The following is a 14,026-nucleotide window of genomic DNA, read 5'->3' as shown; positions in this document are numbered from 1 at the left end:
CAAAAATGGCAATACCCATCTTGATCACCCACCTTATTCACAAGACTTGGCTCCAAATGGCTTTTGCTTGTTTCCAAATTTCAAATTCACCCTCAAAAGACGAAGATTTGCCACCACTGAGGATATTCAAAATAGTATGACGAAGGTTCTAAAGATAATTCCAAAAGTGCTTTGAGCAATGGCAGCGTTATTGGGATAATGGTATAGCCTCCCAACAGGACTTCCTTGAAGGAAAGAACACTCATGTGGATGTGTAAGTTCTGGTATGTTTTTGAATTTTTAAAATAAATCAATCTTGTTCTCTGATAGTCACATCTCTTAGATGAGGGGAAGAAAGTAGGTAAGCATAATATTAAATATAAATTTGAACTCTCTGAAAATAACACCATTCAAAATATTTCCCCACATGTATTCACCTTTCATGAGCCTTACATTATATACTTAAAAATATGGAGCATTTCAACTACAACATAGAGTGGCACTGCCAATTTAAAAAATCAGCAGTATTTATCAAGCCCTACACTAAGATGTAAGGCAAGTATAAAAATTGGCTTAGTTTTTCTTACCTGTAAACAAGGGTGTCATCATAAGTACCATTGTACTGGATTTGAAACATACGTATTCCCGGGATATTTCTTTGAAAATTAAATTTAAGTAGTGCAGTAGATGATGTTGCTTCCGCCACCACAATTTTATCTTGACTCATTTTAGTATCACCATTACTACTGCTTGCGTTAGAACCTGACTTAGTAGACGTGGAGATGTCTGAAGAACCAGGATCAGGCTCGTGGATATGGTTCGTACTGTTTAGTAAGTGAGGGAGCTTAATGATATGAAGATCCACCGTTTGTGTTGCCTCCCCAGCAGGATTGGAAGCAATGCAGGTAAAAGCACCTGTATCCTTCACAGTTGTTATAAGAATATCAAGTGTTCCATTATCATACACCAGAGATCTTGTTGCATTTGAAATAAGCTTCCCTTCAGGAGAAATCCAGTGAATTGCAGGCTCAGGGTCTCCCCTGGCTTTGCACCTCAGGGTTGCCCTTTGACCCTCCAGGACTCTCATCTCGTGGGTGTGCCGAGTAATGAGAGGAGGTTCGCACAAAAACTCTTCCTCAGGAATGGACCAAAAATAGCGGCCAGTTAAAAGGGCTGGAGAAGCACAGGTCTCCAGGTCATCTTCTCTGGACAGACGTCTCAACCACAGCAGTTCACAATTGCAATGCAAAGGGTTTCCGCCAAAACTTAATGCGAAAGTAGATGGGCTTATGATTCCTGAGGTTGCTAGGACCTGAGCTCTCTGAAAGAGAGGGTCAGGTGGTAGCTTCTGCAACTTATTTGATGTTACATCTAGCCGAGTCATCTTGTGCAAGTGGGAGAAAGTCCCCTTAGGAATGTTATCAATCATATTGTGGTCCAAACTGAGGGTGTGCAAGCTAACCATCTTCTCAACAGCATCCCATGGAATTGTTTCTAAATTATTATACGACAGATCCAGCTCTTCGAGGGCAAAGACATCATCAAATGCTGTAGAAGAAATTAAAGTCAGCTGATTGTTGTTCAATATCAAGTGATGGAGATTGGAAAGCCCACTGAACATGTCATTTGTAATTTTAGTCAATCTGTTGCTATTCAAATGCAATGCCCTCAGATTCCGTAAGTCAGCAAAAGCATGAGGTGTAATGAAACTTATTGTATTCCTGGACAGAGTCAGGTCCACTAAGCTGGTCATATTGGCAAAATCTTTCCTTTTAATATTTGTAACAAAATTGTCTGCCAAACGCAGTTCCACAGTTCTTCTGTCAATGTTTGGTGGCACAAATAAAAGCCCTTTCTTGGCACAAAGGGTTGCAAGATTAGGAGACAAAATCTGACAGACACAACGCTTCGGACAGATCTGAGCTTTCACTGCTATGCCAATGAAAAACAGATAAAAAAGGAATTTTTCCATTGTAGATCAGATTTAAGAGCCTGTAAGAGAAGACACAGAGTACAGTTTTAGCATCTAACATTTGAATAGAATTCATATTCCTAATTAATCTTCTTAGTGCAAATTAAAATCTATACATTTGTTTATTTAATCAAGTAAAAATATTAACTCCGTATTGTCAGTATATAGACACTAGGATAAAAATATACCACTCATGACCTCATGAGATTTAAAATCAAATGGTGAAAACAAAAAAGTCAACAGATTATTACAATTCTATAAATTAAGTGCTGTTTTTGAAATATGCCCAGGGTACTCCATAGGTTCACAAAACAGAGATATTCATCCCTGATTGGAGGGCAGGAGATCAGGAAAACTTCTACTAACCCCCTAAAAGACATCTTGTAAATTCAAAAGCTTAGACATATTTAGCAATGTGCAAGTATTTCAATTTGTATATCTGAGCAGAAACAGTAAGAGAGTATCTGTTAAACTTGTGGCAAGATATTGAGAGTAATTAATTTTTAATTAAATTTTATTCATCTTTATAAACTATCTTGAAAATAGTACAATCTTCACATCCTAGCTGCAAATACAGGATCTAGTTCTCAAAAATTAAAAGGCTGCAAATTTACCATAAATGCTCTGAGCTCCTTAAATATTAGAAGGTTCATGTGATATAATGTGGATTTTTGAAGATAGTTTATAGAAAGCAGTGATCAAAATACTTGACAGTGAGTCCAAGAAGATGTCATATTCCAGTTTTCTTTTCTGAAAAATCTCAGTGCACTTATATTTATCCAAATTTAATTTCTAAAAACTTGACAATTTCATTTCCAACTTGATCTTAAGTATTTGCTCTTGAAAATAAACATAAAAATAAAAATACTGACACATGTGATTAAAATTCTCAAAAAGTACAAGCAGTTTTAAATGCAAAACGGGAAAACAGCTTCAGAAAATCACCCAATTGTTTAATTGATGAAAATATGAAATATGGAATTATTCTAGAAATGATGCACTTAGTTTTATAAGTAAAATCTATTCTTATAGCTTTGATTTATTTTATGCCCATTTTATGTCATATTAGATACGGTTGCAATGAATAAGACTGTCATTCTCCACAAGTGAAATAGTCTTACTTTTCTGTTTATGACAGAATAAGTAGTACTTTGCCTTTCCACAATAAACAAAATTAAAAAAAAAAAAAAGAAACTGCACCAAAATATATAAAACTACAGTTTTCAGACACTGGAAGAAAGGAAGCAGAGAACTGTGATCCTTGAAAAAAGAGGTAAAAAATGAACCTTATCACTGAGCCTAGAGACACTTTCCAAACCACAGCACAAGGAGAGAATCAAGGCAAAGCATGAACAGTCTTAATCAATTGAACAGGATTAAGATTGCAGTGCAGAGACTCTCAGGTGGCCTGACTTTATGGGGCAAAGTATCAGAAATGAGAGGGTTATCAAACAAAGAACTCCAATAATCTCTGTAATTAGAGACAGGGCAATACATATTAACCATACTGAAACACTATGAGGAAAAAAGTGAACAAAAATTCAGTGACCTGTGGAAAAGTATTTCAAAAGTCAAGCATACATATAATCGGAGTTATCAGACAAATGCTGTAAGGTAGAAATATATTTGGAGAAATAAAGGCAATTGTTTCCAAACATATGATTAAAAGACAACCCCCAAATCCAAGCTTAAAAGAAAAACCTACCAAGACATATTATAATCAAATTGCAGATAACCAAAGAGAAAGGAAAAATAATTTTAAAAACTGTCACAGACTCCCCCCCCAAAAAAATAAATAAAATAAAAACTATCACAGAAATAGGACACATTTTAAGAACAAGATAGAAATAATGTCTTACTCCTCATTGACTTCTCTTTGGAAATAAAGCAAGATGGAAGACAATGAGAAATCTCTTTAAAGAGCTGCCAGAAAAAGAAAGGCCTGCCAAACTGGGTGGTGATTTATATATTCATAAATAATGAACCAAAACAAAAACCTTTTGAGAGAAACAAACTGAAAATGTCATTACTAGAAGAACTGTAGTCTAAGAAAATATAAAGGACATTCTCTTCAGGCTGAAGGAAAAAATATCAGATGAAATCTTGAATCTTTATAAGATGTATGAAAAGCAACAGAAATGGTATATCTGTGGGTAGGTATAAAATATTTCATTATGTTTTAATATGCTTATAAATAGTAATCTGGTGTGGATATAAAGTTACAAAAAACATTCACACTAACAATTATGCTGGATAAGCTACAAATTATATACTAAAAAAACAACAACATCATAATGCTGAGGATACAAAAATAAACTTAACAGCACTATATTCCAGATAATGATAGTCCTTGATGAAAGGAAGAGATCCAGAGATGTCCCCTTTCTTCCCCCATCCACAGAAAAATAATGGGAGAACCCATGTGGCATAAATTAAGTTGAGGTTAAACCAGTTTAACTTTTAACAAACTTAAAAAAAAAAAAACTCACAACAAGATTAAGAGAAAGTTTCAAAGATTTCCCATATACTAACTGCTCCCACACATGGAGAGCCTCCTTGATAATCAACAACCCTTACCGAAGTGGTACATTCGTTACAACAGATCAATCTACTTTGGCACACCACAGTCACCTAAAGGTCATAGTTTACATTAGGGTTCATTCCTGGCGCTCTATGTTCTATGGGTTTGAATAAATATATTATGACATATACTAATCATTTTGGAATCACACAGAATATTTTCATTGCCCTAAAAATCTTCTGAGCTCTGTCTATTGATCTCTCCCTACCCCATCCCAGGCAATCACTGATCTTTATACTGTCTCCATAGTACTGCCTCTTCAAGAATGTCATAGAGTTGGAATCATACAACATGGAGCTTTTTCAGATTGACTTCATTCATTTGAGATTTTAAGATTACTCCATATCTCTTCAATACTTCATAGCTCATTTCCTTTGGCGCTGAATAATATTCCACTGTCTGGGATGCACTATGGTTTATCTGCTCACTTACTGAAGAACATCTTGGTTGCTCCCAAGTTTTGGCAATTATGAATAAAGTTGCAATATACATCTATGGACAGGCTTTTGTGTGGACATATATTTGTTACTCCTTTGGGTGAATACCAAGGAATGCAACTGCTGGACTGCATAGTCAGAACATGTTTTGTTTTATAAAAAAAAAAAAAAACACATCAAAGTGGCTGAACCATAATTCCCAGCAGTGATGCATGAGAATTCCTGTTGTATCTCTTCTTTTTTAGCACTTGGTGTCAGTGTTACAGATTTTGTCATTCTAATAGGTGTATCTCATTGGTGGCATCTCATTGTTTTACTTTGCATTTCCCTAGAGACATATGATGTGGGATATCTCTTCATATTTTATTTGTCATGGACCAGGCCTTGTCTAACTCAATGAAACTATGAGCCATGCCTTATAGGGCCATCCAAGATGGACAGGTTATAGTGGAGAGTTCTGACAAAATGTGGTCCACTGGAGAAGGGAATGGCAAACCACTTCAGTGTTCTTTCCTTGAGAACCCCATGAACAGTATGAAAAGGCAAAAAAATAAGACACTGAAAGATGAACTCCCCAGGTCAGTAGGTGCCTAATATTCTACTGGAGATCAGTGGAGAAATTAACTCCAGAGAGAATGAACAGATGGAGCCAAAGCAAAAACCACACTCAATTGTGGATGTGACCATTGATGGAAGTAAGGTCCGATGCTGTAAAGAGCAATATTGCATGGGAACATAGAATGTTAGGTCCATGAATCAAGGCAAAATGGAAGTGGTCAAACAGGAGATGGCAAGAGTAAACCTTGACATTTTAGGAATCAGCAAACTAAAATGGACTGGAATGGTGAATTTAACTCAGAAGACCATCAAATCTACTACTGTGGGCAAGACTCCCTTAGCAGAAATGGAGTAGCCATCATAGTCAACAAAAGAGTCTGAAATGCAGTACTTGGATGCAATCTCAAAAATGACAGAATGATCTCTGCTTTTTTCCAAGGCAAACTATTCAATATCACGGTAATCCAAGTCTATGCCCTGACCAGTAATGCTGAAGAAGCTGAAGTTGAACGGTTCTATGAAGACCTACAAGACCTTTTAGAACTAACACCCAAAAAAGATGTCTTTTTCATTACAGGGAACTGGAATGCAAAAGTAGGAAGTCAAGAAACACCTATAGTAAAAGGCAAATTTGGCCTTGGAGGACAGAATGAAGCAGGGCAAAGGCTAATAGAGTTTGGCCAAGAGAGCACACTGGTCATAGCAAACACCCACTTCCAACAACACAAGAGAAGACTCTATACATGGACATCACCAGATGGTCAACAACGAAATCAGATTGATTATATTCTCTGCAGCCAAAGATGGAGAAGCTCTATACAGTCAGCAAAAACAAGATGAGGAGCTGACTGTAGTTCAGAGCATGAACTCCTTATTGCCAAATTCAGACTTAAATTGAAGAAAGTAGGGAAAACCACTAGACCATTCAGGTATGACCTAAATCAAATCCCTTGCGATTATATAGTGGAAGTGAGAAATAGATTTAAAAGACTAGATCTGATAGACAGAGTGTCTGAAGAACTATGGATGGAGGTTCATGACATTGTACAGGAGACAGGGATCAAGACCATCCCCAAGAAACAGAAATGCAAAAAAACCACAATGGCTGTCTGAGGAGGCCTTACAAATAGCTGAGAAAAGAAGAAAAGAGAAAAGCACAGGAGAAAAGGAAAGATACTTCCATTTGAATGCAGAGTTCCAAAGAATAGCAAGGAGAGATAAGAAAGCCTTCCTCAGTGATCAGTGCAAAGAAATAGAGGAAAACAATAGAATGGGAAAGACTTGAGATCTCTTCAAGAAAATTAGAGATACCAAGGGAACATTTCATGCAAAGATGGGCTCAATAAAGGACAGAAATGATATGGACCTAACAGAAGCAGAAGATATTAAGAAGTGGTGGCAAGAATACACAGAAGATCTGTACAAAAAGATCTTCGTGACCCAGATAATCACAATAGTGTGATTATTCATGTAGAGCCAGACATCCTGGAATGTGAAGTCAGGGCCGTAGGAAGCATTACTACAGACAAAGCTAGTGGAGGTGATGGAATTTGAGTTGAGCTATTTCAAATCCTAAAACATGATGTTTTGAGTGATGCACTCAATATGCCAGCAAATTTGGAAAACTCAGCAGTGGCCACAGGACTGGAAAAGGTCAGTTTTCATTCCAATCCCAAAGAAAGGCAATGCCAAAGAATGCTCAAACTACTGCACAATTGCACTCATCTCATACACTAGTAAAGTAACACTCAAAATTCTCCAAACCAGGCTTCAGCAATACATGAACTGTGAACTTCCAGATGTTCAAGCTGGTTTTACTAAAGGCAGAGGAACCAGAGATCAAATTGCCAACATCCGCTGGATCATCGAACAAGCAAGAGAATTCCAGAAAAACATCTATTTCTGCTTTATTGACTATACCAAAGCCTTTGACTGTGTGAATCACAATAAACTGTAAAAAATTCTGAAAGAGATGAGAATACCAGACCACCTGACCTGCCTCTTGAGAAACCTGTAAGCAGGTCAGGAAGCAACAGTTAGAACTGGACATGGACCAACAGACTGGTTCCAAATAGGTAAAGAAGTACGTCAAGGCTGTATATTGTCACCCTGCTTATTTAACTTATATGCAGAGTACATCATGAGAAATGCCAGGCTGGAGGAAGCCACAAGCTGGAATCAAGATTTTTGGGAGAAATATCAATAACCTCAGGTATGCAGATGACACCACCCTTATGGCAGAAAGTGAAGAAGAAATAAAGAGCCTCTTGATGAAGGTGAAAGAGGAGAGTGAAAAAGTTGGCTTAAAGCTTAACATTCATAAAACTAAGATCATGGCATCTGGTCCCATCACTTCATGGCAAATAGATGGGGAAACAGTGGAAAGAAGTGGAACTGATGCTTTTGAACTGTGGTGTTGGAGAAGACTCTTGAGAGTTCCTTGGACTGCAAGGAGATCCAACCAGTCCATCCTAAAGGAGATCAGTCCTGGGTGTTCATTAGAAGGACTGATGCTGAAGCTGAAACTCCAAACTTAGGCCCCCTGATGTGAAGAACTGACTCATTTGAAAAGACCCTGATGCTGGGAAAGATTGAGGGCAGGAGGAGAAGAGGATGACAGGAGAAGATGAGATGGTTGAATGGCATCACCGACTCAATGGACATGAGTTTGGGTAAACTCCAGGAGCTGGTGATGGACAAGGAGGCCTGGCGTGCTGCAGTCCATGGGGTCACAAAGTGTTGGACACAACTGAGTGACTAAACTGAACTGATATCTTTTCTTTGGTGAGGTATCTGTTAAAGTCTGGCCTGTTTTTAATCATTTTTATTATTGAGTTTTAGAGCTTCTTTGTATATTTTTGATAACAGTGCTTAACAGATTTGTCTTTTGCAAATGCATTATAAGTGAAACAGCACCACCATATACAAGGTCGCCTAGGTTTCCCCCCACGTTATTCTGAGAGTTTTACACTAGTGTATCATACGCTCTGAAATCAAGCTCAGTCTGCAGTTTGTTACAGTGTTTCTGCCATTCAGTTCACCACAGCTTCTAATGTTTTGAGAGCACGGTTGGGAATTTCCTATCAGTAAGACATGAATCTTAGCACTAGAGTGGTTTTGGAGACCTCATCCTGCTTAATGGCTGCTCCCAGCTTTTGGGGTGACCAAGGAGATCTCTGGGATCTTTAATCTCACCCCTAGACTTCTCTGCTTTGGGTGTAAGTAGCTGTTCTTCAAGCTTTTCTCAGCTCTTCAGTCCATGCCAGGCATTCTGTGGTTGAAAGTCAGAAATATCTGTACAGGAGTAGAGGGACTGATTTTTCCTTTCTTTTCCATTCCTTTTTCTCTCCTTTCTCCCTCTTCTCTCTCTTGGTGTTTAGAGCTAAATCAGAGTGATTTTTAGTTTCTGTTCTTCGGCTTCTTATTAATCCTTCCAGATCTGAAAATCTTTGTCGCCTGGAGGACTCATTTCAATTTTCCTTTCCTTCCCTAATTTTTCCTCAATATTTTCCTTATCTGAAAATACAAAGCACCAAGGGAAATCGTCTCATAAAGACAGAGAGCAAAATGCTGGTTACCAGGGGCTGAAGCGTGGAGGAATTGGGGAGATGTTGTTTAAGGGGTATAGACCTGTCGCTAGTAGATAAATAATTCCTTAAGATCTAGTGCATAATATAGTGATGGCAGACAACCACACTGTATTATAAACAACAAAATCACTAAGAGACTAGAACTTAATTATTACCACTGAAAAAAAGAAGTGAGAAGCACATGGCATGATAGGGCTGTTAGCTAACACTACATTGGCAATCATATTGTTGTATATAAATGTATCAAGTCAACACATTTTACACCTTAAACTTACACAGTGGTATATGACAATTATAACTCATTTAAAAAATATTTTGAAATCCTAGCCTCAAGTACTTGTGAATGAATATAAGTGAACACACACAGTTCAAACCCTTGTTGTTCAAGGGTCAACTGTATATGTGCATTTAGAACAGGCAAAACTAATATATAGTAATAGAACTCAATTCTTTTGATTGTGGTTGTCTAGTTGGAGGACAGTAGATTGACTGGGAAACAGTACAAGAAAATCGAGGGCAGGGGTCATGGAAATATTCTATATCTTATTTGTGACAGTCATAAGAATTCATTGGCTATACATTTAAAATGGGTGCTTTTTATTTATGTCAAGTTTTCCTCACCACAGTTGGTTAAGCCTAAAAGAGGAAATATGGGTTTTCCATTATGTTTCCAAACACTGGTTTAAAGGAAGAAGAATTTATAAAATGACAAATCATTGGTAGTTAATCAAATTTAGTTGTATTTTAGAAATACATATTTCCCTAGGTCTGTCATATATCTTTAAAGATGTGATTATATTTCAACTAAAATTGTGCACCTTATTTCACAATCTGATTTACTTCATCAGGCAACATATTTACTGCCTGATATAATATCACCTCACTGCTGATACAATGATTAGCAAAGTAACAATATGTTTATAATAAAATGTGCACCGCTTTCTTAACCCTATGTTTATTTTTTGTTGAAGTGAGACCTGTATGTAATGACAGAAACATATGAATTTGATCAATTAGCTTTACCATGTATCTTAGGACACGGTGAAAATTTCAAACTTTATAAAAAGATAGGAGATAGGGAATCACGTAAAGAAACAGAGCTTTCACTTCCTACAAATTCAAATTAAAAGAAATTAAAAGACGCTTGCTCCTTGGAAGAAAAGCCACGACAAACCTAGACAGCGTATTAAAAAGCAGAGACGTTACTTTGCCGACAAAGATTCGTATAGTCAAAGCTATGTTTTTTCCAGTAGTCATGCATGGATGTGAGGTTTGGACCATAAAGTTGGCTGAGTGCCGAAGAACTGATGCTTTTGAACAATGGTGTTGGAGTAGACTCTTGAAGAGTCCCTTAGACTGCAAGGAGATCAAACCAGTTGATAAAGGAAATCAACCCTGAATATTCTTTGGAATGATTGATGCTGAAATTCCAATACTTTTGCTACCTGATGCGAACAGCTGACTGACTGGAAGAGATTCTGATGCTGAAAAAGACTGAAGGCAGGAGGAGAAGGGGCCAACAGAGGATGAGATGACTGGATGACAGCATTGACTCAGTGGACATGAGTTTGAGCAAGCTCTGGCAGATGGTGAAGGACAGGAAAGCCTGGCAGGCTGCAGTCCATGGGGTTGTAAAGAGTCAGACATGACTGACTGAACAACAACAAGTTCAAAAACTAATCCTTGACACGTTTTTAGATTAATATATTAGCACTTGAAGAAAATAAATGTGACTAGAAGAGCAGAGTAGTTGCTATGCTTTGTTTTCATAACTTGAACATTTATAAAGGCCATTAAACACAGTATCGTCATTCTTTTTGTTTACATATACTTCTTTTTTAGATTATTTTCCACTACAGGTTATTACAAGATACAGAGTATAGACATTATGCTCATTCTTATCGAGTTAAGTGGAACTTCTAAAACAATTTGTTGCCTTATCTAAATAGTTAAATGCAACTAAGAAAGATCCCTTTAATAATATTTATTATTATTAATAATATTATTAATAATGATATCCCTTTAATAATAATATTCAAGTAGGGCTGTAACTCAGTAAATAGTCATAAAATATAGCTCTTAAGATAAAATTTACATGTCTCCATATTATATGTTCTTTGAAGCTAGTTCCTCTGGGACACGAAAGTGACACATTTACAAAGAAGTGTCTATCACCCACAAACTGGAAAATCATTTTCCAGTACTGCACCCTTCTTCCAGCCCATGGCTATTACATAACATATGCTCAAGAGAATCAGTATTTATTTGGCAACTAGAACAGGATATAAAAGAAAATTTAGCTCTTACAACCAACTGAGAATATAATCTATTCTCTGCAGAAACCAATATGGCACCAATTTACATGTTGAGTTAAAGGAAAGCTATCCGGCTCCTCAGGAGTTGCCTTGCGATCATTCAGCAGAGCTCTACCAATTTAATTAGTGTCCCTTTGCTCAGGCTCATGCCAGGGAACAGGTGCTGACGCCTGCTGACACTGATGAGTTGTTTTAGGATGTGTCAGAATGGTTACTTTATGGCAAAGGATATTTCACAATATAGTTTAGATAATGAATTTGATAGTTGTTTCAAATATTTTAGGTTTCACCTTAATTTTTATTCTATTAATAGAAGGACTACCAATGATAATGTTTATAGTCAAACATGTACTCAGGATATTGCAATTGAACCTGTTAAATTCAGGCCTCAAAATAAGAAATATACAGCCTAGAACAATTATCCTTTGATCTTTGATTATAATAGTGGCTAGTAAAATTCCTAAGCACGTTGAACATAATAAATTTTGAAGATTTGCTCATACATCCGTTCATTTTTTAAAAAAAATTCAGTCTCTGTGGAGACTATCAAAAATTGCCAATGCCGACTATATTTCAGGTCGTCATGGTTGGGGTATTGGGAAAAGTTTCAATTAGTAATAATCGTGCCTCAGATAAAAATCATTGACTACGATACTGTCACTGCACAAAGTTCATTCATTCATTTTTTACAATTAATTTCAGCAAGACTTAGTTAGCTTCTGCACTGTGTACAAGGTGTTTTGCTAGAACCTATCAAGCTTGGAAGGCTGGGATCTGATTAGACAAACACATTCACAATTAGTATAATAAAAGGCATAGTGAAAAATTCTAACTTATCATACATTTGGATATTTACATTTACATAATTCTAAAGGGTCTGTCAGTTAATACAGTATCTTGTAGTTTTTTTTCTCAACATGTGCATGCATACATGTATGCATTTTTAACTCAACATGGCATATATGTATATAAACACATATTATTTACACTAAAGAACAAGAGACCAGTTACTTAGGCAAACTAAATTAAAAAAAATATAGTTACCATTGATAAAGCACAGGTAAACATTAAGGAAGTAATGGTCTTTTATTTTATAGATGAGGAAACAAGATTGAGATGCTAAGTGATAAGCTGGTTTACTAAGTGGAATATTTGCCATGCTTTATCTAACTAGTAAATGTGCAAATATTTCATCACCTCTCTGCTTTTAAAAATTAAGGTGTATGCTACACAGCGAATGTTTTATTTCTCTTATGAAATGTTTTTAATATTAATTTTGTTAGCTTATATTAGACAGCTAATGTACTTGCTATGCAATGTACTTATACCAAATCTCATCTAATCCTTGCACAACTCCATATAAAGTACTTATCTTTCTTCCCGTTTTATATGATGAAATCAAATTTAAGAAATTTAAGTAATCTCCTCAAGGTCTTACAGAAAGTAAACAAAAAGGTAGCTTTAAGATGGAGATACATTTACTTCCAAAACCCATGCTGTTTCTAGGATAAGATGAGGTTATATATATATTATTTTTATTGTGTTTCCCAGATTATGTAGCATTTGGATATAAAGAGATTGATTCCAACACTGATTCCCTAAGTTCATCAAGTGACTTACTCATTTTTTCCTGGTCTCTCTTCTTAACCAAGTTACACCTAACAGATTACTATGGTGCTGACAGATGACCCTGGTGGAGACTTAACAGCATGCTGGAAGTGAAGTGAAGTCGCTCAGTTCTGTCAGACTCTTTGCGACCCCATGGACTGTAGCCTACCAGGTTCCTCCGTCCATGGGATTTTCCAGGCAAGAATACTGGAGTGGGTTGCCATTTCCTTCTCCTGGAGATCTTCCTGACCCAGGAATGGAACGCAGGTATCCCTCATTGTAGGCAGACACTTTAGCATCTGAGCCACCAGAGAAGCTCTCAAGAGCATGCTGGATGAAACCCAAATGACACATTTAACCAGTCATTCATTTTTCTTTGGTGTGTCAAGATATAACTGAAGTTACCCAAATACTTAAATGCATATGATTCTTTGAAGAATATACATTCTATCTCAGAAAGGTGAGTGACTTCTGTGTCTAAAGAGGTCTTAGTATTCTCCCATGAGGTGGGTTGAGTTGTCCCTTTATTTGCCCACTTAGGAGTTTGCCTGCAGATACTCTGTAATATCACTGACTGTCCATGCATCCTGAAAGTCAATACAGCTGGTAACTCTGAAGGGGAACGCATTCTTTCTTGCAGACAAGCTTGGAAAGAGACATTAGCCTAGAACAGGCCAGTGCTAAGAGATTATGAAGGCTTCCACAAGTGCTAGAACAACAGTAGTTTAGACTTGGGCCAGCTGGCACACATAACAAGTGGCTTCCTAAAATGACCTCATTGTAGGCACTCCTTACAGAGGTTTAGATGTAACTGAAAACTATTTGGGAAGGGGAAGAGGGAATGTGTGTATAAAAATGCAAAATAATTTACACTGAAAACTTGCACTAATGAGGACAGTAGTGCTGCTAAGAGACAGGTGTGGGTGTAATTAATCTGAGGGAGTGGATGGTCATTTGTGTCACAGAATAATCTGATAACCTACTAT

General features: G+C 36.9%; 1 protein-coding gene and 1 non-coding gene across 2 annotated transcripts in view; both read right to left on the bottom strand.

Moving 5' to 3' along the window:
* The window catches only part of LRFN5 (leucine rich repeat and fibronectin type III domain containing 5), a 290,011-nt gene that overhangs the window by 14,956 nt on the left and 261,029 nt on the right, over positions 1-14,026 (bottom strand). The window contains exon 3 of the mRNA XM_065906709.1: positions 567-1,971. Coding sequence (XP_065762781.1) covers positions 567-1,951 — 1,385 coding nt within the window. The 5' untranslated portion in view covers positions 1,952-1,971. The remainder of the gene's footprint in view (positions 1-566; positions 1,972-14,026) is intronic.
* LOC136147717 (U4 spliceosomal RNA) lies at positions 11,964-12,104 on the bottom strand. The gene has a single exon (XR_010659369.1). It is a non-coding gene; the product is annotated as a U4 spliceosomal RNA (small nuclear RNA).

This window comes from Muntiacus reevesi, chromosome 15 (assembly GCF_963930625.1).
Source record: "Muntiacus reevesi chromosome 15, mMunRee1.1, whole genome shotgun sequence".
Lineage (NCBI taxonomy): Eukaryota > Metazoa > Chordata > Mammalia > Artiodactyla > Cervidae > Muntiacus > Muntiacus reevesi.
The sequence above is the reverse complement of the archived record's forward strand: the minus strand, read 5'-3'. Positions and strand labels throughout refer to the sequence as shown.